The sequence below is a fragment of the Fusarium tjaetaba genome, assembly GCF_013396195.1.
Source record: "Fusarium tjaetaba strain NRRL 66243 chromosome Unknown NRRL66243_c0000207, whole genome shotgun sequence".
NCBI classification, from domain to species: Eukaryota; Fungi; Ascomycota; class Sordariomycetes; order Hypocreales; family Nectriaceae; genus Fusarium; species Fusarium tjaetaba.
This window is the reverse complement of record NW_023501403.1, coordinates 14,332-36,522: the sequence shown is the minus strand read 5'-3', so window position 1 is coordinate 36,522 and position 22,191 is coordinate 14,332. Positions and strand designations below refer to the sequence as shown.

The 22,191-nt window shown below is 51.5% G+C and overlaps 8 protein-coding genes across 8 annotated transcripts; 5 read left to right on the top strand and 3 right to left on the bottom strand.

The window, feature by feature from the left end:
• Positions 1 to 1,138: 1,138 nt before the first annotated feature.
• Positions 1,139 to 3,459, top strand: FTJAE_9173 (double-strand break repair MRE11; the record flags this gene model as incomplete). The annotated part of the gene is made up of 4 exons (XM_037356066.1): positions 1,139 to 1,154; positions 1,207 to 1,334; positions 1,382 to 2,474; positions 2,522 to 3,459. 4 exons carry the CDS (start codon positions 1,139 to 1,141, stop codon positions 3,457 to 3,459), a joined length of 2,175 nt encoding a protein of 724 aa, XP_037203748.1.
• A 743-nt stretch (positions 3,460 to 4,202) lies between these two features.
• On the top strand, positions 4,203 to 5,453 carry FTJAE_9172 (nitrilase; the record flags this gene model as incomplete). The annotated part of the gene is made up of 2 exons (XM_037356065.1): positions 4,203 to 4,691; positions 4,752 to 5,453. The coding sequence occupies 2 exons, from the start codon at positions 4,203 to 4,205 to the stop codon at positions 5,451 to 5,453; spliced, it is 1,191 nt and encodes a 396-aa protein (XP_037203747.1).
• A 116-nt stretch (positions 5,454 to 5,569) lies between these two features.
• FTJAE_9171 (ubiquitin metalloprotease fusion) lies at positions 5,570 to 6,616 on the bottom strand (the record flags this gene model as incomplete). Its single annotated transcript, XM_037356064.1, has 1 exon — positions 5,570 to 6,616. One exon carries the CDS (start codon positions 6,614 to 6,616, stop codon positions 5,570 to 5,572), a length of 1,047 nt encoding a protein of 348 aa, XP_037203746.1.
• A 746-nt stretch (positions 6,617 to 7,362) lies between these two features.
• On the bottom strand, positions 7,363 to 9,117 carry FTJAE_9170 (uncharacterized protein; the record flags this gene model as incomplete). Its single annotated transcript, XM_037356063.1, has 3 exons — positions 7,363 to 7,537; positions 8,041 to 9,044; positions 9,097 to 9,117. 3 exons carry the CDS (start codon positions 9,115 to 9,117, stop codon positions 7,363 to 7,365), a joined length of 1,200 nt encoding a protein of 399 aa, XP_037203745.1.
• Positions 9,118 to 9,683: 566 nt separating this feature from the next.
• FTJAE_9169 (uncharacterized protein) lies at positions 9,684 to 10,334 on the top strand (the record flags this gene model as incomplete). The annotated part of the gene is made up of 2 exons (XM_037356061.1): positions 9,684 to 9,869; positions 9,918 to 10,334. 2 exons carry the CDS (start codon positions 9,684 to 9,686, stop codon positions 10,332 to 10,334), a joined length of 603 nt encoding a protein of 200 aa, XP_037203744.1.
• A 351-nt stretch (positions 10,335 to 10,685) lies between these two features.
• Positions 10,686 to 13,170, top strand: FTJAE_9168 (uncharacterized protein; the record flags this gene model as incomplete). Its single annotated transcript, XM_037356060.1, has 2 exons — positions 10,686 to 11,080; positions 12,108 to 13,170. 2 exons carry the CDS (start codon positions 10,686 to 10,688, stop codon positions 13,168 to 13,170), a joined length of 1,458 nt encoding a protein of 485 aa, XP_037203743.1.
• Positions 13,171 to 14,254: 1,084 nt separating this feature from the next.
• On the top strand, positions 14,255 to 19,620 carry FTJAE_9167 (uncharacterized protein; the record flags this gene model as incomplete). Its single annotated transcript, XM_037356059.1, has 4 exons — positions 14,255 to 18,109; positions 18,160 to 18,357; positions 18,413 to 18,521; positions 18,713 to 19,620. 4 exons carry the CDS (start codon positions 14,255 to 14,257, stop codon positions 19,618 to 19,620), a joined length of 5,070 nt encoding a protein of 1,689 aa, XP_037203742.1.
• A 261-nt stretch (positions 19,621 to 19,881) lies between these two features.
• On the bottom strand, positions 19,882 to 21,912 carry FTJAE_9166 (crossover junction endonuclease eme1; the record flags this gene model as incomplete). The annotated part of the gene is made up of 1 exon (XM_037356058.1): positions 19,882 to 21,912. One exon carries the CDS (start codon positions 21,910 to 21,912, stop codon positions 19,882 to 19,884), a length of 2,031 nt encoding a protein of 676 aa, XP_037203741.1.
• Positions 21,913 to 22,191: the final 279 nt, after the last annotated feature.

The following is a 22,191-nucleotide window of genomic DNA, read 5'->3' as shown; positions in this document are numbered from 1 at the left end:
CTGCATGCTTTTCCAGGGATTGAACAGCTAGGGTCATGACAAGTAACGGTGGTTTGAGCTCTTTTTTTCTTGTGTCGTTTGCTTACTGTATGTGAGTCGACCAGGAAGGTAGTAGTTTCGGGCATACGGGACCAGCCAAATGAAGCATCTGATGATGTTGGTCGGGGCAGAGCATGGTCTGTGTTGACGAGTTGAGGAAAGGATGAAAAGAGAAGGAGAGAAATGTGAGAGAAATGTAGAGTCGCCGTGGACTGAAACATATAAAAAGCAAATATATCTCGATATCCCCTTGCATCGTGAATACTACAGTACTACCAAAGGAAAAAGAAAAGAAAGGACAGGATGCTGTGCCACGTTGTTTGGATCAACTCTACAGTACAAGGTCGAGATCGCGAGTCTCAGGACGCACGCACGCACGAGCAGCAGCAGGTGGGCCAAACCAAGAATCTCCACATGCCGCTGATGATAATGGCCTCATTCTTGATCAGCCAAGCTTTTCCAATTAACAACCGTGCATCTCGTACCTCACCCTATCAATCTCCCTCACCATGTAAGGTGGACTTTCGCGTATCGAGGCGCAGAAACAGCAATGACAATGTTACAGTGAGAAACCCAACGCCCGTTTATCTCCATGCAGCTAAACGTGTGATGGTGACATCGCCTGTGGGAAACTTTCAGGAACAGGGACGGGCCATGGAGTCTAGTGCGGAACGAGACCGAGGGCCTTGTGTTAGTGCTGAGATGATGGGTCGAAACGTGGTCTGATGTTGGGCAAATAGTCTTTCATCACCTGTAGAGTCAATTAATCACTGACTCGTGTGCTGCAAGATCCCGCTGCCATTCAACGGCTGGCGTCAGAGTTTAGAGCCCGCATTCTTTGCTTTTTGCTTTTCTGGAATTGTTTTGACAGCTTGGAAAAGATGATCAATCACTTTTTGGGATCATGGCCATTCATTGTGAAGCTGTGAGCTGGAGGTGGAGGTGTAAAGCTGATGTGCACGTGACCTCGCATTGGGGCGCGTCACCTTCCCAGCTACTGCTCGCGTCTCACTGACAGCCCGCGTAAAGCACACCCAATTCATCCACACCCACACACGTCACAGCTCGAGTGTGTTACACAAATCGTAAGCTGCACAAGATGCCCGAGTTCACCGGTGAGCCTCTATTTTAGTGCAGTATTACTACTGCTCTTGCTAACGACCGTAGAGGCGGATACCATTCGTATCCTCGTTGCGACCGACAATCATGTCGGTTATGAAGAGCGAGACCCCATTCGTAGGGATGACAGTTGGAGAACTTTCGATGAAATTTTGAACCTTGCCCGGACTGAAGATGTACGATCCATCGTCGTTAGTATCGGTCATATCTTCTAACATGATAGGTTGACATGGTTCTCCTCGCTGGCGATCTCTTTCACGACAACAAACCATCCCGAAAGTCCCTTTACCAAGTCATGCGAACACTCCGACAAAACTGCTTGGGCATGAAACCCTGTCCTCTCGAATTCCTCTCCGATGCTGCATCTGTATTCGAAGGTGCCTTCACGCATGTCAACTACGAAGATCCCGATATCAACATTTCCATCCCCGTCTTTTCGATCCATGGCAATCATGATGACCCTTCTGGAGAAGGCAACTTTTGCTCTCTTGATCTTTTGCAAGCAAGCGGGCTGCTCAATTACTACGGCCGTGTCCCCGAGGCAGACAACATCGAGGCCAAGCCGATTCTTCTACAGAAGGGTCTTACAAAGCTTGCCTTGTTTGGATTAAGCAATGTTCGAGATGAGCGAATGTTCCGTACTTTCCGAGACCATAAAGTCAAGTGGTTTCGCCCTGAAACCCAGATGACTGACTGGTTCAACTTGTTGGCTGTTCACCAAAATCACCATGCGCATACAGCCACGTCCTACCTCCCCGAGAATGTCTTGCCCGATTGGCTTGACCTTGTAGTCTGGGGTCACGAGCACGAATGTTTGATCGACCCTACACAGAACCCCGAAACAGGCTTTCATGTCATGCAGCCCGGCTCATCTGTCGCAACTTCACTGGTGCCTGGTGAGGCGGTTCAGAAGCACGTTGCTATTGTGAGCGTGACCGGCAAAGACTTCAAGGTTGACAAGCTACCACTCAAGAGTGTGCGTCCCTTTGTCACACGGGAAGTCATACTTTCGCAAGACAAGCGTTTCAATGGACTAGACAAGAAGAAGGACAACCGTCAGGAAGTCACACGAAGATTAATGGAGGTGGTTGAGGAGATGATTGAGGAGGCCAATGCAGACTGGGAAGCCATTCAGACGGATGAAGAGGCTCTAGAAGAACGACCTCTTCCACTGATTCGTCTGAAAGTGGAGTACACAGCTACGGAAGGCGGTCAGTTTGAGGTTGAGAATCCCCAGAGGTTCTCAAATCGATTTGTTGGTAAAGTAGCCAACACAAACGATGTTGTCTACTTTTACCGCAAAAAGACATCACAGCGTAAGTCAATGTCGCAACTTGATAGACATTCCACTGACAACATGCAGGCAAGGCAAATGCTGCGAACCCAACAGCAGCAATTGAGGCCCTCGATGGTGCTGATGACATGGTCAAGGTGGAGAATCTGGTGCAAGACTTTCTGTCGGCGCAATCACTCAAGGTCCTTCCTCAAGGGCCTTTTGGTGATGCTGTCACTCAATTCGTGACAAAGGATGACAAGCACGCGATGGAGCTGTTTGTTTCAGAACATCTAACGGGACAAGTCCGATCTATGCTGGGCTTAGAGTCGGATGACGAAGATCTCAACAGTGCCATGGATATCTATCGAATGAGGATCGAGCAGCAGCAAGCTAGCGGCATGCAGACAGCCCGAGCGGAGAGAAAGCGAGTTCTCAAGCCAAAGCCAGCGACTTGGGACAGTGACTTTGATGGCAGCTGGGAGAATGAGCCAGATGCCTGGACATACGAGGATGAACAACAGGCCGAGACATCTTCACGCGCATCTGCACCCGCGCCTGCACCAGCACGCAAACCTGCACGTGGACGAGCCAAGGCAACTCAGCAAGACGATGAAATGGACTTGATGGACGATGATGAGCCACCCCCTGCACCCACCAAGAAACCAGCAGCCAAGCGAGCAACACGCGCCACAAAAGCAGCACCAGCCAAAAAGGCTCCCGCAAAGGGACGAGGCCGCAAGGCATTCGAAGACAGTGACGACGAGGAAGAAGACGTGATTATGGAGTCAGAAGAAGAGCCTGCACCTCCTCCATCAAAGACACGGCGAACAGCTGCGAAGAGCACCGCCAAGGCTCCAGCGACTCGAGGAGCGGCCAAGAGTACACGGCAGACAAAGTTGAACTTTTCCCAGTCCCAGAAGGGCGGGACGCAGAGTAAGGCTGTTGAGATTAGCGATGATGAGATTTCGGATGATGATGCGTTTGAGCCTGCGCCTCCGACGACACGGAGTACGAGGAGGAGATAGAGCGTGGAAGAATACCCTGCATGTGAGAAAAGTATAAAGAGTTATGATGAATTGAGCATACTGTCACAGTTACAGCACACGATACTTGACGTTCGTATTCTTCGGAGTGGTATGACTTAGAGGCCTGCGATATCTACCGGGCAACTGCTGTCTTTCAAGGCGATGACCTTCACCTTGACGGCATTCATAAAGTTTCACTCCATGTCCAATGCATATCGCTTGTGCTTGACCATGTCTCACAACGATACTCCTCATAAGAGCAGCATGACGGGTCTCAACCTTCCACATCAGCTAGAACAGTGACTAACTCCTATCCCCATTATCAATTAGACTCATCACCACAACTTCTATCCACAGTTCAAGTCACATCTCATCCGACATCGCCTCCCACTTCGGGTCCGAAGTCCGAAGTCATGATGCCGCAGCGGGCCGCATATCTCCATGTCTATGCGGGGTAGCTTCAAAGATGGTCTAGCTCCCAACCTCTCACTCAGCTTAGATGAACCTTTACAGACCCAGTGACAGTTTATCTTACAGACCAATGCTGGAAGAAGCGCCGAGGCATCCACTGGGCAAAAGCATTGAAAACATTTAATACTGTGTAGATTAGAAATGGGCTGGCTTGGTTTAGTTGCCCCGCTCGTTGCTGAGCATGCCATCCTCACCTGATCTATATAACCACTCCTCTACCCCGACTCTAGCTGTATCTTTCTGTGTTTCTACTCATGTCTACGTGATTCAAAATGGCTGCAGCTGGTCATATCCGTCTCGGTACCGCCTCCCCAGGCACCCAATCCTCCACGGCCTCTACAATCGCCCTCATCGACACCCTCGCCCAGCGCGCATCCTCATCACACATCGACATCCTCCTGCTCCCCGAGGCCTTCATCGGCGGGTATCCCCGCGGCAGTTCCTTTGGTTGTGAGATTGGTAATCGCAGTGCAGAAGGACGCGATGAATTCGCTCGTTACTTCGATTCTGCCATTGATCTTGGGGATACCGTTGGGCCTGGCGGTGGTGGTGCGGGGGTGAAGTGGGTGAAGAGACAGCTTGGTGAGGAGGATGAAGTCCGTGGTGATGGCTCGCGTGAGGAGTTGGAGCGCATTGCGAGGGATACGGGTGTTTTTATCGTGGTGGGGTGCATTGAGAAGGCGGGTGGGAGCTTGTATTGCTCTGTTGTTTATGTCTGCCCCAAGGAGGGTATGCTTGGGAAGCGTCGCAAAGTCCTCCCTGTAAGATCCCCTCCTCCTCTTCTACTCCATCATAATATAGAAGTGAACTAACGGTTATAGACTGGCTCTGAGCGCCTCATCTGGGCTCAAGGCTCGCCTAGCACCCTCCGCGCCGTAACAACCACCATCCGCGGCATACGCATCAACCTCGCCGCTGCAATCTGCTGGGAGAACTACATGCCCCTGCTTCGCCAATCACTCTACGCTCAGAACATCAATCTCTACCTTGCGCCTACAGCTGATAACCGCGATGCATGGCTCGGACTCATGCGAACAGTTGGTGTCGAGGGACGCTGTTTTGTCGTCAGCAGCAACATGTGCATTCCCAAGAGCACTTCCTCTGAAACAAACGGTGTGAGACAGCGTCGTGGATCGTGCATGACAGAAGAAGGCTTTGAGATTGCGCTGCCGAAATCGCCGAGTCGAAGAAGACGCAAGTCTGTGTTCGACGAGGATGGGAATGAGATTGTTCTCGGTTGTGATGATGACGGTACGAATATGCAACCTCCTCCTGCAAAGAGCGCTGTATCTTCTGCAAAAGCAGAGTTTCTATCGCGCGGTGGTTCATCGATTGTCTCGCCGTTTGGAGACGTCATTGCTGGACCGCAGTGGGAGGATCCAGATGGTTTGATCTTTGCGGATGTTGATTTCCGTGATTGTATCAGGGGTCGTCTTGATCTTGATGCTGCGGGGAGTTATTCGCGAAACGATGCGTTCAAGTTTAGTGTTGAGGGGTTGAACTTGGATCCTCTTCCTTATTGAGTATGGAAATAGTGTATCAGATTGTAATGATAACGCCTGCTTATGCTATGCTATGATGTGTTGTGTCATGCCTTCTATAGGTATTCCTACGCCTCGCTGTTTGAAATGACATTAAGTTACTTGGATTCATCACTGGGTGGTTCTCTTTGTCTCTGTTCCTCCAGCACCTTGCGCTCAGAATCAACCTCCTTTCTCTGCCTTTCAAGGGCCGCTTGGGCGAGTACCTCTCGTCTACTCATCCCAGCAGTGGAATTGTTCTTAACCCCTCCCAGGACAAATTCACCACCTGTCCAACCTCCAAAATCCTCAGGATAATCCTCCTCTTCCTCACCATGTCCAGAAACAGTATATCGCGATGTTTCGCCAATCGTATGTCCGCCTGATTTCCAATCGGCTGCGTCAACTTCTCGTTCAATCTGATGACACAAGTCCCAGAAGTTTCTATCGTGTGGACTATGAACATTATGCGCCAGTTCGTGGCACAATGTCTTGCGAATGGTTTTGTAATCGCGATATCCATCGTGCGCATCTGTTCGTAATCGCAGTTCAATGACCTCGCCTTGATTGCGATTCAATCCCAGAATGCGACTTGTTCCCTCGTGCGTTGTCTGCGTATGCGAAAGAGGTTCCATCTCTGTAAGCAGACCAACAGCGAATTTATGCTTTGTCATGGCAGCGCGAATACCAGGGTCTTCCTTCAATCGCAGAAGAAGTTTCAGACTGCGATCTGGGTTCGGAAGGCCTTGCAGCGGTCGTACTTGAAGAAATGTATATTGCGAGTCTTGTGGATTTCGTCGCGTCGTCGTCGCATGCCGTGCTTTACTCCTCTGCGCCATCCTCGCAGCATTGCGCTTCGCAACGCGCTCAGCCATATCCTGCACCTGCTGGATCTCCGCAGCGCCAGAGCCCATGAGCGTCAGATGCTTGCCCTTGAGGTCGAGGAGGGGCATGTCGGGGTTCTTGAAGGGTGCTTTGAGGAGGGGAGTCTTTGGGGCGATGATCTTTTGGTTTGCGACGGGGATGTCGAGACTCGCTTCGATCTCATTAAACAAATCTGTGATGGTCGCATCTTCGGGGAATGATAGTTCGTAGGTTGTTTTTCGGTGTGTGATTGATAGTGTGAGCCAGGACTGCTCGCTGTCGGACATGGGAGAGTCTGCCATGTTTGTACAGCAGCGGAGTGGCGATGGATTCGTTGGAGACGTTATTTTCACGGTTGTTAGGAGAAGTAGCTAAGTGTGAGTTTGTGTTTGCGATTTTATGGTAATGACGTGATGGGAAAAGATAAGATTGAATGGGGAGATATTGTTTTATAGGTGTAGAGTTGGTAAGCAAGAGGGCGATTGTTTGTGTCGCGTAGATTAAGTGAGTGATGCTATCGTGTTCGGGCACTTTCGGCGTCTGCTTTGTAATACGTCACTTGCACTGCCTGCTCGGGCGCCACCATCTAAGCAGGCCTAAGCAGATCTAATTCTAAGGCACTGAAGAATTTACAGTGATGATTATACCATCGGAAATAGCGAATACGGGATTCTTGGCGAGTACCGATAAGTCCGGCTTGAACATAATTAGAATTGAAGTTGTTAAATCATGGAAAGAGATTGAGCGTGGCGATGGTTCTCGTTGAGATGATTATGGGATGCCTCAATTGGTAATGAATGGAAATGTCTCTGAGGTTCTGCAGCACAACACAACCACTGTAGTCATTCCAATGTCAATGTGTAACAAGACCAATAAAATCACTCAATTGAACACCCGTGTTTATTAAAACACTGATTCCGTATTCGCATCTCGAAATCATCGACAGATCACATCGGTCAGCTACCCTAAATCAGCCGGCCCCGTAATACCCTCTCGTACGAGTGCCACTATATGATAACAGTGTCACCATATGATAACGACGATCTTATCACTCCCGTCCCATCACGAGATCCATTCCGTTGGTTCGCTTCAGAAGCACGAACCCGAAACCCAAAAGCTTGGATCCGTTCGTTTCCGTTCCCGTGTGTGCCACCCGAGCCTCATCACCAGCCTCAGCCTCATCGCCATCATCGCTTGCGGTAGATCTCCCGCTTGCAACGACACTATCGATGAAAAAACCGTTGAGATCTTAACACGATCGACCTAAGACTTTAGCTTCTTGTGGCTTATAACCGAGATGTGAACTATTACCGACTACACTTCATACAAATAATGAGATGTGATGTGTAGAACTAGATCATGTTATCACCCGCGAGTGTCACGTATCACATAATTCTGAGAAACATGTAACAAGCTAAAACCCAATTTCAACTCTTTATTTACTCCTACTATACAGAGTACACATAAACAAAAAAAGTAAACGAAGTCGTAAACTTCATGCCCCCGAAAAAACGCCGCTAGATATAAGACGGGGAAAAAACATCGTTCGTCGTAGTCGTCACCGAAATTAAACAATAAGTATTTCTTGTCGTTTTTTTATACTTATGCTCCTTCCCTGCAAAATTACATGTCACTATTGGCTATGCACTTGTCAGATGAGAAAGGCGGACAAAAAAGATAGAAAGGGTCCGCGACATAAGGGGGAGGAAGGGGGTCAAAAACTTACAGTAGTGCCAGTGTGAGATCACCGTGGATTCTAGCCTTGAGCTCGATTTCGATCTCGAGGTTAAGCTCGAGATGCAAGCTGAGGGCGTCACTCTTACCGCCGCCTCCCTGCTGCTGCTGCTGTTGCATCTGTTGCTGTTGCTGTTGTTGCTGCTGTTGCTGTTGCATCTGCTGCTGTTGGCGCTGCTGCTGCAACTGCTGGTCTTGCTTCGAAAACTGTTTGCGGCCCTCATCGTCAGATTCTTCGTCGAGCCATGCGGGGCGTCGACGTCTTACATCGGCGGCCTTTGCGTTCCCGCGTCTTCCGCCCTTGCGGCCTGGCTCAGCCTGCTGGGGAGGTGTGGCGGGCTCGTTCTCCTCTTCGGACTCGGACTCTGACTCGTCGTCTTCGGAATCTTCCTCCGAGTCTTCTTCGGAGTCATCTTCAGAGTCAAAGTCATCGTCGTCGTCGTCTTCAGAGTCGTCCTCGGACTCGCTCTCCTCCTTGACGGGCTGGCGCTTCTGCTTGGGCTTGGCCTCTTGAGCGGTCTTTTGGGCCTCAGCCTTTGCTTGCTCTGGCTCGGAGTCGGCCTCGTCCTCCTCTTTCTTTACTTCCTCGGGCTTCTTGTCGTCTGCCTTGGCCTCTTCAGGCTTTGAGTCCTCGGGCTTAGATTCCTCTGGCTTGGAGTCATCAGGCTTTGACTCTTCAGCCTTGGGCTCTTCGGGCTTGTCCTGACCAGGTTGCTCAGGCTTGCCCTCCTTGTCGCCGGGTGTCTCAGCCTTTGCGTTCTCGGTGTCGGGCTTAGACTCGTCCTTAGCATCGTCAGGCTTGGACTCAGACTCTTGACCTGGCTGTTGCTGTTGCTGTTGAGCCTCTTGTCCCAGGCCCTGGTTCTGATTCTGATCCTCTTGCTGACCCTCGTTCTGGTTTTGGTTGAAAGGGTTGCTATCGTTACCCTGCTCCTGCTGGTTCTGGCCCTGACCAGGAGACTGAGGAGCCTGAGATTCGTCTCGCTTCTGCGAGTCCTAAAGGAATTTAATTCCCGATCAGAGGATACAAACTCACAATACAACTTACCTGCTGAGATGGAGAAGACATGGTTGTGTATGCTGGTATTTACTTCGCTGAATGAACAATGGGGTTTCCAAAAAATAAACAATGGCTTATTGCTTCGCTGCTGACATGTAATAATTAAGTTGAAGTTTTTCTACACTAAAGTTCCAAGCATGGTTTTTGAGATTAATACGTGTCGAGTCCGAAACCTGTTGAAGAAGCTTGACTGACGCAATAAGTGTCATTGTATCCCGACCTCGAGCCCTCGAAGAACCGGTTTCTATGGTTGCGATGGGATTGGAAACGAATTTCGACGTGACAGGTCAAAGTGACGTAAAAAATGGCATCCCAATCCTGGGCATATGACGTTACCCTCCCTCTACCCTACCCCAGCTTGCTTGGTCTGATGGGGGTGGGAGTGGGAGTGCAGAGAGGGTTGCAGGGATCAGGATTATATGCGTGTGGCTGGTGTTTAGAGAAATGTATGGGTCAAGATCCTACAAAGTGGACTGGACGTCATGCAGTGAAGATGAGCGAGACTTGCTGCTGTCAAACATACTACCCTTTCACAATACGATACGCGGCAAAAGAAAAAAACAGATCAGGAAAACATGGTTATCGGATTACTTGCCATCGCGGCTATCCCGACCGTTACAGGCGTGGGTAATGCCGTGAGTGCGCAGAAGAGACAGAATGAGAGCATGAGCAAGGAACAAGAAAAGTTCCACCTCACATTCATGCTACAACAGAATGGAAAGACAGAAGAGGTTGGCCAAGGAGTTTTGGTGGACAAGAAGGTGAGTTCCCTTCGTCTCTCGTCACTAGACACATACTCACAAGTTCAGATGTATCTCAACCTCTCAGATGCCCCCGTGCAAGGCTACAGATTTCTAGGCTGGTATTTCAAGTATCCCAGCGAGGAAGGGCACCTGGGGCTGGTGAGCATGGTGTCCGACGACCCGCCAGCGCTGAACTGGATATTCGTGGACAAGGACACGCACATGGTGACCTTTGGGGGCAAGAAGGACACCATCGGGCACGTCATAGGACCCTGGGGCTGGACAGCAGATGAGCGCTTCCTGACGCTCCAGGGAGATCATGATTCGTTTGTGGCGGTGCGGGACGAGCATGGGAAATGGGCTGTATATTGGGACCCGGAGGGTGATATCGAGGACGAGATTGACGATGAGGAGAGATGTCAGCCAGTGAGACTGAGGAGAAGACCGCAGCTCGGCATGGAAAGCAGTTATGTCAAGAAATAGCATGATATGACTGGGGGACACTAATGAAGCGAATGTCTGGGGCAGACCGTTAATGGCCGTTGGAGACAGAAAGTTGTAGTGGAGGGGTCAAGTCACATAAAGTGGGTTGGCATGAGCAGGGTATTTTACTGGATTCTCATCTCGATCATGACCTCATGGGCCTCTAAATCCTGTTATGAGTTTCTGCGTAGTTTCAAACTTATATCACGTCCCTTTCTTAAAGTTACCTTAATTTCTCCAAACCCGTACTTTTTTAGTGAGATATCCAAACCATACTAATCCACTTACACCACATCAACACTCATAACCGCCAACTCATCTTTAAGCAAGCGACTCTTCTAATTCATCATCATGTCTTCCATGGAAAAGGACCGCATCGAGTCTGACGACCAGACCATGTCCTCCGAAGAAGCGCCCCGACGAGAGCGCCGCAGCAAGAAGAAGGGCAGCAAGCGTCGCCAGCAAGCACCACCCCAACAGCAGCAGCAGCAAGGAGGAGGTTCAGGACCTCTCGACCAGCTGCCTCTCGCCGGAGACCTGGGCAACACAGTCGGCGGCGTCACAGACGGCGTGACCAACACCCTAGGCGGCGTGACGGGCGGTCTGGGCGGTCTCACGGGCGGTCAGCAGCAGGGCGGCGGTGGTGATGCTGGTAAAGACACGCTGCGACTGCGCCTGGATCTCAACCTCGACATTGAGATCCAGCTCAAGGCTCGTATCCACGGTGATCTCGAGCTCTCTCTACTGTACGTGATGCACCCCTCAATTCTTTTGTTTAACCTCCCTGTGGCCGTCGTATCTTACTTGGCTTGCAAATCTCCAGAACGGGATAGACGCCGCCTTGATGACAAGCAGAGGCTAATTATTGCTTTGCGCTGTGCAGAAACTAGAAGAGATTGGCACTATTGTCTATGTTTGGCTTTGGCTTTGGCTTTGTTCTGTTCATGTCATGATGGGACCCATGTAATGTTACTGTTAGTACGACAGCACTACGACGATCTGTGGCGGCGCAACATGGTGTTTATTAATGATGATTTACTACTGCTGTTTCTGGGAGGGATAAATACAACAACACTACAACGTTATATACTACATGAATCCAAAAGCATTCACTCTCTATTACTCCGCCAGTCTCTGCCTATGTGAACACCGTATAATAGTAGATATTCACAGTCCTCACACTGAGTGAGAAAAGAGTGACGAAAAATGAACGAACATGACAAGACAGTCTGCAAATTCCCCGAGACTAACCAAAACGTCAGATTGCATCAAACGACAAGGATGTAGTTGGCAGCTAGCAAGCCACACACGATAATGCCACGCAAGCCACCTCCAACACCATCTTCTTCAAGTCTAGCCCAACCGTTCCAGCCAGGAACCAGCTTCTGAGAAAGCTTGGTCCAGAGTGGAAGCAGGGACTAGGTTTTGTGACAGCTCCCACCAATCATTTGACTTGAATCAACAAAAAACCAGGGTTCACCTTTTTAGCTGTCCTGTCTCATCTTGCTCACATCCCTGCTAGTCTCTTGTTCCCGGGTGGCCCGCGATCGTGATGAGCGCGGACGATCAGAGAAACTCGACCAGAATATTTCCAGAGTTACATCTTGTTTTTTTTCACCTTGGTAGAGTCTCAAAAATGCGGCTCTCATCTGTTACAGCTAGGTAGTTAGTTAGACACAGGGGTTCAATCCGATATACTTTGCACTAAAGAAATAGGAGGCGTTGCCCGTTTCTTTTCTTCTGACTCTCACTGCAACTAATAAATTCACACAGCACTAACAAAAGGTCAAGCCCCATGTTCCAAGTTTCATGCATGAAAGAGGCTGTCGTCATGTCCCCGCACAAACCAAGCTCTACCAGCCACACGTCAACATCAAAGCAGCCCTTTTGGCACGGCGCTGGCATCAGGTCTGCACTCTCCTCTGCCATCTCCATATTCCAGCCTGGAACCTCGAGACCCAGCAGCAGACCCCCTAAACAGGTCCAGGATCAGCAGCAGCCGCATCAGCAGAAAAAACTCCAGCCTCACCTCGAGGATCATCAGCCTCAGGAACAAACTGATCCCATCCCAATCCCAATGTCTTCCTCTTCACCCACCCCTGATGGCGATCCTACGCACAGCACTTACGAGGTCAATGTTCCCGTCCGCAATGGACGAACATCCGAACCAAAAGTTGCAAACCCAGAGATTCGCATACCAAGGATAAAGCCAGTATCAGAGAGCACAGACCAAACAGACTCAGACTCAAAAACACAATCACAACCGCAATCACCTGAAAAATTAGCTACTGGCCTAGACGGCAAATACATCGATGAGTTTGGCAACATTCTAGACTGGGACGGTACTGTCCTCGGTCGTGTAGAAGGCGATCTCCCGTCCATGGTAGGACGGCCAGTCATGCCGAATGGACAGGTCCTCGACGAGGACGGCGAAGTGGCCGGTCACGTCTGCGAGAACTACATCAAGCCTGCCCTCAAGCCACTTGCAGCAGGTGGACTAAAAGTCGATGATGAGGGAAACATCTATGATGACCAGGGCAACAGGATTGGCAAGCTCGACAAGCCGATGCCGTCCCAGGACGGAGCCGACAAACTTTCCGAGAACAAGGACAAGGAGAGGGAGCAGGCCCAGGGTACTAACAATGCAAATGCAAATGCGAACGCTCCAAAGCCACCGGGTGCTCCAAGGCCTGACGAGCTGTTCCTGGACGTCAAGTCCACCTATGATGGTATTCAGCTCATCATCAAGATTCCGACCGTCTTCAATAGGAACCTTGTAACTGAGACAAAGAGCAGTGGTAGTCAGACTGAGACAACTGATAGCGATAATCGATAATTTTTTTCTTGGTGCGTTTCACAATTATCCGACCTTGTCCATAAACACCCCCATGCATAATTTGAACTACCTACACTCGTGTAAGGCAAAGTAAGGTAAGGTAAGGTGTAAGCCAAGCCAACCAAGGCAAGGCAAGCAAGCATATGCATCCCATTCGTATGAGTGAAAGTGGACAATAAACGCCCCTCCACACCTCGGAATAAGTAAACCTCATGGGGTAACCCCTCCCCGTCACGCTAGATTAGTTCATCATTCTCTCACTCTTGCTAACACATTTGCCATCTCAAAGTTCCAGTTGGAGCCTCAGAAACCCGGTTGTCTTCTCTCTTTTTTTCTTTTGAGGCTACCGCTACTGCAACACGCAACCCCTTCTTCTAGATCCCCCCTCAACTTCAATAGACAGACCCAGTTTCTCATCTCGATCCATACCCTGAATGTGCAAGCTCCGTCTCGTAGATGGTGTGCATCCTCCACCCCGCAAGCCTGTTTTCACAACCGCTGGACATTCTCGTCGGCAAGGTAGTGCAAGCCTCATCCTGGGAGGACACTTACACGGCACCTCTGCGTCTAGAGCTCTCTCCCCCCATTGCTCATTGTGTAACATATCCATGTTAGGAGAGCTCCTTATAACGTCATCCAACAGCTCTCGCCACACCCTCCCCGCGCTTAGATCTTCATCATGACGTGTGGCTGTTGCAGCTTTGCTCGTCCGATAGCAAGGTGCGGCGCAGTATCATGGCTAGAAAGCCAAAAGTTGGGCTCACACTGACGTTGTGACTTTTTGAATTGACGTGATCGAAATCGAGAATGGCCTGGTCCTGCAGTAAAACTTGTTTTGTATATGCCGTGTGGTCGGTATAAGTAGTTGAAGATGTGGTGGTGGTTGCGGTTTCGACAAAAGTATCAATTCATTCCATTCTTGGCCAACTTGCGAAGCGATACCCAAAACAACAACAACAATAACAATAATCATTCCCAACTAACACAACGATACCCCATTAATCCTCTCTTATCTGAAAGATACCCTTTTCTCGATCTTGAAGGAGTTGAACCAGTCCAAAACCATCACAACAACAACAACATCATGGCAGACCTCTCCTCCCAGGTTCAAGACACAACAAAAGATACTGCCTCTTCCAAAGAGCAGGAATCCCCTGGTGCGTTCAATAGTCCTTCACCAAGTTTGGCGCTTATCGTCCCCATTGCAGTCAATCTTGAGTCAGTCCCCAGGAGCGGTGCTGGCGTCGTGAATGATTCCGGAGATGTCTTAGATGACGCCGGAAAGACCGTTGGCAAGATCGCCGACACCGATAACCTCCAGAACCTCGTTGGTAACACCGTCAACCAAGCCGGTGATGTTGTCAGCTCCTCGGGCGATGTCCTCGGCAAGACCCTGCCCATAGGACAAGGCAAGCCCGAGGAGGAAGAGGACTCGCACGACGAGGAGAAGAGCGAATACACAACCCAGTCCAAAGAGAAGAAGTCTGGTGGTCTGGGAAGCGCCGTCGGTAGCGTTACCGGCACCATTGGAAAGGCTGTTGGAGGAGCCACGGGAGCTGTTGGCGACACAGCGAAGGGTGCCACAGATACCGTCGGCGACACAGCAAAGGGAGCTACAGACACCGTTGGCCTCGGCGACACAACAAAGGGCGCTACAGACGCCGTTGGCGATACAGCGAAAGGTGCCACGGATACTGTTGGCGGCACCGCAGAGGGCGTCACAGACACCGTTGGTGATGCCACTGAGGGCATTGCCAATAAGTCAGAAGCCACCTCCCAAGCTACCGACACAAAGACACCAGCCGAGACTCCCGGAGCCCCAGAAGTCAAGGACGAGACACCCGATGTCAAGTCTGAGGACCAAGACCAGAAGGACATCAGCCTCGAGGACCGCGACACTTCTGAAGCTGGAGAAAAGCTGAAGGATATCCCCCCAGAGTCCGAGGAGGCAAAGGAGGCAAAGGAGGCAACTGACAAGGCAGAGGAGACTGCTGAGGGTGTTCCTGAACAAGCTAAGGATATCCCTGAGGAGGCCAAGGAGGATGTTGCCTCCAAGGTCGACGAGCAAGATGTTCCTAAGCCTGAGGATGTCGAGGAGAAGCTTCAAGAGAAGACTGAGGGTGCCCAAGACGAGGTTCCCAAGTCTGAAGTTCCCGACAAGTCTGAGGCTGCCGACGAGATCCCCAGCGGCGATGCCCCTGGTGATGACGGTGACAAGTCCAAGGCTGGTGATGACCTGAAGTCTGTCGCTCCCGGCGAGGAGGCTGCTGGTGTCACCGATGAGGTCCAGGACAAGGCTGCCGAAGGCGAGGAAGCCGCTAAGGATCTTCCTGAGGATGCCCAAAGCAAGGCCGCTGAAGGTCAAGAAGCTGCTAAGGGCAAGGTTGCTGAGGGGGAGGAAGCGGCTGGTGACCTCCCCGAGGATGCCAAGAGTAAGGCTGCCGAGGGTGAAGAGACTGCTGAAGGCCAAGTCGCTGAAGGTGAGGAAGTCGCTAAGGATCTGCCCGAAGACGCCCAGAGCAAGGCCGCTGAAGGCGAGGAGACCGCCGAAGGCAAGGTTGCTGAGGGCGAGGAAGTCGCTGGCGATGCTACCGAGGAGGCCAAGGACAAGGCCGCCGAGGGTGAAGAGGCCGTTGAGGAGAAGGCTGCTGAGGGTGAGGAGGCTGCCAAGGAGCTCGACTTCTCTATTCTCAAGGGTACCACTGTCGACAAGGAGGGCAACCTGGTCAACGAGAAGGGCGACAAGCTCGGCAAGGTTGTCGAGGGTGAGCTCAAGCAGCTCATCGGTCTCAGCAGTGACGACCAAGGTATCATCTGGGACAAGACCGGCAAGCAGCTCGGAAAGGCTGAGCCCATCCCCGAGTGGGACCGCGAGCAGCTTGACTTCTCCGTTCTCAAGGGTACCACCGTCGACAAGGAGGGTAACCTCGTCAACGACAAGGGCCACCTCATCGGCAAGGTCACCGAGGGCGAGATCAAGCAACTCATTGGCCTCACTTCTGATGAGCAGGGCACCATTTGGGACAGGACTGGCAAGAAGGTCGGAAAGGCCGAGCCTCTTCCTGAGTGGGAGCGTGGTGAGCAGAAGGATTACAGCATCCTAAAGGGCACCACTGTTGACAAGAACGGAAACCTCGTCAACGAGAAGGGCCACCTCTTCGGTAAGGTCGTTGAGGGCGAGATCAAGCAGCTCATCGGCTTGGCTTCTGATGATCAGGGTACCATCTGGGACAAGACTGGTAAGGCCGTTGGTAAGGCTGAGCCTCTTCCCGAATGGGAGCGTGGTGAGCAGAAGGACTTCTCTATCCTCAAGGGAGCTGTTGTCGACAAGGAGGGTGGTCTCACAAACGACAAGGGAGACACCATCGGCAAGGTCACTGAGGGTGAGGTCCGACAGCTCGTTGGCCTCAAGTCTGACGAGAACGGCAAGATCTGGAGAGACGGCAAGGTCGTCGGCCAGGCTGAGCCTCTCGCTGAGTGGGACCGCGTCCAGAAGAAGGACCGCTCCATCCTCAAGGGCGCCAAGGTCAACAAGGTCGGCAAGCTCGTCGACGCCAACGGTAATGTCGTCGGCAAGGTGGTTGAGGGTGAACTGAAGGAGCTTATTGGCAAGCGCTCCGATGAGAACGGTGACATCTGGAACGACTCCGGCGAGGTCATTGGTAAGGGTGAGCCCGTCTCCATCTCCGAGCGAGAGGACAAGGCATCCGCTCCCTTCGAGCACTTCCCCGGCGCCACCGTCGAGTCTGACGGCCGTGTCATGTACCAGGGCGAACAGGTTGGTGAGGTCGTCGAGGGTGATCCCAAGCAGCTCAAGGGCAGCGAGGTCGATGAGGATGGTGACATTCTCGACCGCCGTGGCAACACTGTCGGTAAGGCCAAGCGCTGGGAAGCTCCTGAAGCTGAGGAGGAGAAGCCCGTCGACAACTCTGCTCTTGCTGGCAAGCGCGTCAACAAGGCTGGTAACCTCGTCAGCGAGTCTGGCGAGATCTACGGCCGTGTCGTTGAGGGTGATGTCCAGAAGCTTGTCGGACGAATGTCTGACAAGGACGGAAACATCCGAAGTGAGTCTGGCGACATCATTGGCAAGGCCCAGCTCGTCTCTGAGGGCGAGCGCGGTGGTAAGAAGGAGGGCCCCTTCGCTCAGCTCAAGAACTGCACCGTCGGCAAGGATGGCAAGGTCGTCAACGGCGCTGGCGAGGTTGTTGGCAAGCTTGTCATCGGTGATGCTAAGGCTCTTGCTGGACGTGCTGTTGATGATGACGGTGAGATCACCGACTCCAACGGCAATGTCATCGGCAAGGCTGAGCGTTGGGAGGAGCCTGAGAAGGAGCAGAAGCACAACCCTCTCGCTGGCCGAAAGGTGAACCGTGAGGGTAACGTCGTCGACGCTGATGGTAACATCATCGGCAAGCTTACCAGCGGCGAGCTCCTCGACTGTGCTGGCAAGGAGATCGACGAGGATGGCGATGTCTTCAACCAGAAGGGCGCTGTCATCGGCCACGTCTCTCTTCTCGAGGACATCCCCAAGGAGGAGGAGCCAGAGCCCGAGGGTGAGACTGAGGAGGAGAGAATCAAGCGCGAGCAGGCTGAGGCCGATGAGGCCAAGCAGACCGAGGAGGCCGAGAAGAACAAGAAGCTCGCTCAACAACTGGCTTACCAGATTGAGCAGACTCTTGAGAGGCTCCGACCCATCTGCAAGTCTATCAACGACAAGATCAGCGCCGCTGAGGCTCAGAAGCCTGAGGATCGTGATGAGGAGGAACTTGTCCGACAGGTCAAGCCTCTCATCGAGGACGGTGGTAAGATCCTGACTGAGACCAACGGTATCATCCGTGGTCTTGACCCCGATGGCCGTATCGCTCGCAACGCCAAGCAGAAGACTGCTGGTGGTGAGGCCACTCCCGAGGAGGCTCACCTCGCCAACTTGCTCAAGGAGGTTAGTATCGCGTTCCCTTACCCTGAAGCACTCGCTAACAAAGATGGCAGCTCTCTACTGAGATTCAAACCACCATTGAGGAGGGCAAGCGCAAGCTCGAGGGTATGCCTCACGCCAAGAAGGAGATCAACCCTCTCTGGGGTCTCCTCGCCGAGCCTCTCTTCCAGATTGTCGCTGCTGTTGGTCTATTGCTCAGCGGTGTGCTCGGCCTCGTTGGCAAGCTTCTCGGTCCCATCCTGGGTCCTCTGGTATGTCTCAACCATTCATCCTCACAATCAATTGATCATCTAACGATATCTTCAGCTCAACGGTCTTGGTCTTGGTGGTCTGCTCGATGGTCTTCTCGGAGGTCTTGGCCTCAAGAAGATTCTCGGCAGCCTTGGTCTTGGTGACGTCGTCGGCACAGTCACCGGTAAGAAATAAACAGGTTTTAATGATTGATTAATGGGTATCTCTTAATGAATTATATATATTGGGAATCTTTGGCTATGGAATTTGTATGAATAGTTTGGAGTTTTGTCTTGTTTAGCTTTACGAATTTCACGATCTAGTTGGCCAATAATGTTGCGCATTGACATGAAGTGAAAACTCCGAGTGCTCAAGTGGAGCTAGCTCCCTTGGAGACTAGCCCCAAATATGATGAGTCAGCACGAAAAATGCACTACAAATTTCTGACTTTTCCTCCTCCCGCTTCTTCAACCATCAACATTCACCATGCCCAGCTTGCTTCTGGCGTGGCCTTCCTGAACGATGCAACGATGCGTCTCTTCCTCATACGCCATGGAGAGACAGTCGACAACGTCGCAAACCTCTATGCCGGGTCTCGCGACTCAGCCTTGACTGCCCACGGCGTCATGCAAGCTCAACGGCTCGCATCGTACCTCTCTGAGCACGTCGCCATTGATCGCATCTTCTCGTCGAACCTCAGCCGCGCGGTGCACACCGCCCAGGCTATCCTCGACGCGCAGAAACGCGCGGAGGATCTGAAGTTGATTCAGGTGCCGGAGCTGAGGGAGAAGGACTTTGGGACGGGTGAGGGTACCAAGTTTGGGGCTGCGACGAAGCATGAGGGCTCTGAGACACCGCTGGCGATGAGGAAGAGGGTTGAGGTCTTCTTGGACGAGCATTTGCCTCGACTGGAAGGAGACTCGACCGTCTGCATCGTCGCCCACGGTATCATTCTTGGTACTTTCTACAAAGCACTCCGCGACAGAACCTCGGCGTCCGCTGGTCCAGATGCCGAACCGGAAGGTCAAGCATCTGCATTCGTGCGACCCTCATGGAGCAACACCGGCTACATCGAGGCCCTCATCACGCGCGACTCTTCCGACAAGCATCTCCACATGCGCGTCGTGAAGATCAACGGCGTTGACCACCTCAAAGGTCTGAGAAAGACACGAGGTGGAATTGGCAGCGCCAAGTTCGACGCGAAACAGAAGACGATGGACTCATTCTTCAAGCCAACGTCGCGAAAGCGCAAGCTCGAAGATGAGAACATCGTATCTCGCTAAATGGTATGCTCAAACTTCTCCCTTTTACTCACACAACACCTCAAGCTTTATGATGAAGAAGCAATTACACAGACCTGTACTGAAATACACAATGTGGAAACAATTTTGTCCAACCGCTGTCTGACAGCTTGTTTACAAATCATCTTTGTTGTCATTTTCTATGGTATCACAAGCTAACGGTGAATTCATAGGTCTCATTAGAACTGCATCGTAACATGTTCGATGCTCTTCATAGAATCATTACATATAATACACACTATTCTAAACATCTGTGCTTGTCTCGTCCACTCCCGTGAAAACTTTGTACATGCGTCGACTTACTGCTTGGCCAACCATGCGGTCTGAGAAAGCACCATCTTTGTTTGCGCTCTTCTTCACTCCTTCGAGACGAGTAGGCCCGTACTCTTCCAATCCTCGAACGAGACTGCTGACGGTGCCATATTCTGCAGCGATTCCATATGCGATGGGGGCCGTGACTCGGACAATCTCTTGTAGCATTCGGACGTAGGTGTCCTTGGTGTCCTCGCCTGTCTTGACCTGTCCGCTCTCCATGCAGAACCCTGCTCCAAGTGTGGCAATGTCTCGTTGTTTTCGGTAAGGTATTGTTGAGATGTGTTGGGTGAATGTGAGGATCTGCTCGGCTGTTTCCAACGGTACCATAGTGTGATGGATCAAAACCTCGTGCATCACCTGCAGCTGCAAAAGCGCATCCTCAATCAACTCTTCAGATACGTATTCTGCAGGGGGCTTGTTCCGTCGACGACCTGCAGCAGAAGCCGCAGCCTCCTGAGCGCGAACATTCGATGCAAATTGACGATTACGAAGGTTTCTGTTCTTGCGCATCCAAGGTGTCAGACCCTCAATCAAGTAGACGAGAGCATGATCAGCAAAATGTCTTTGCATCTTGCCAACGTGAGTGGAGATCTGGTCGTCCTGCGCCAGCTTCACAAACTCGTCGGCATGCATGACAACGAGAGCATGCTTCTCATCCTCAAGGCGAAGAGGTACCGGCTCCCAGAGACCAATCTCGTCGTTGTATCGACTGCGAACCTTTCTTCGCCATTTGATCACATTGTCGACCGGGCTATCCCAAGTTGTGTACTGCACATCAAAGGGTTCTAGCATGGTCTGTAACTCTGTTGTGACCGTCGCATTCAGACTCGAAGGGATATCGACCATCATTTCCGGTGTCGAGATCTTCTTGTCTGTACGTAGCTTGTTGACCTCTGCCATCGCAGCAGTGCGTTCCTTTTCAAGAAGTTTGGCTTCCTTTGCTTCTTGCTTCTCACGCCGCTTAGCCTCTTTTTCGACTTCTTTGGCTGCTGCCTTTGCTTCTTTTTCTCGTGCTCGCTCTGCTGTTGACTTTGTATTCGAAGCTGTGGGCTTTGTTCGAGATCTTGATGATACAACATCGCTTTGTGAGCGCTGAAGTCGCGATCGACGTCGCATCTTGGCAACATCGAAAGAAGCGATATCTGGCAATTCGTCATCGGAACCGTCGCCGCCATCGGAGTCGTCAATGTTAATAACGTTATTGTTCTTCCGTGGCGGTGACGAATCGAAAGAGAAGACATCTGGCGCCGAACTCGATGTGGGATCCCATGTTGCATTCTTCTTTGGAGCTGGCTTAGGCGCAGGTTTTGGCGGAGGCGCAGGCGGTGATGTTATGATAGCCTCGGGCGCCTTAGTCGTCACCGTCGCTTGGTGGGGTGAACTTGCGAAAGGGTCGGAAGATTCTATAGGTCTTGCGAGGGGCTTCGGTTTCGGGGGAGATCGTCGTACCGGTTGTGGTGAGCTTGCGAAAGGATCAGAGTCTTCAGCGTCAAGCGATTGATCAGCGGGCTTGCTGATAGTATCTGTCGAGGGTTTGCTAGTGTATGTCATAGGTTCTAGCTGGCTATGCGATTCAAATATTGGAGAACTCGTGAGTTCTATAGGGTCAGAAGCGACAGAAGCTCGTCCGTTGCCATTCGTTCGCACTGGTGGGAGAATTGTTTGAGGTTCTGGACCTGGAGAAATGCGCTTGAGCGGAGGTGGTTGCGCTGGAGGAGAGAGGCATCGTCTCTTGTTCGTATTTGCATCGATCAATATTGGCTCGTCAAGATCTATCGTTGTATCGAAATCATCGGATAGAAACAGTCCTGGCGATGCAGAATGTGTTGTGTTGATACTTGGTAGGTGTCGCTTCTCTGGTTCAACGATGCGATTGGTCTCGGGTACTTGCGCAGAGGGTGGAACAGACTGGCTTGGTGGTGGACTCGATGAGATGAGATCAATTACGTCGGGTGCCATTTTGGTTGCGATGTTTGGACGACTACCATTGATGACCGTTAATTTGAAGTTGCGGCTCTCTATGGTCAATGGCGGGGCGCGCTGTGACGCGACGATCTTGGACTGGACGGCACACGAAAAACGCCAAAGTCACGTGTAGCTGTTAGGGAGCTTGCCACTCATTATGGTGTACTACCGTGTGAATATGAGATATTAGATACGATAAGTCATGTTACGCATGGCTTCATACACTTTCATGAGTAGTAGTCATTAGGATCGGTGTAGTAATTTGTGTTGGCT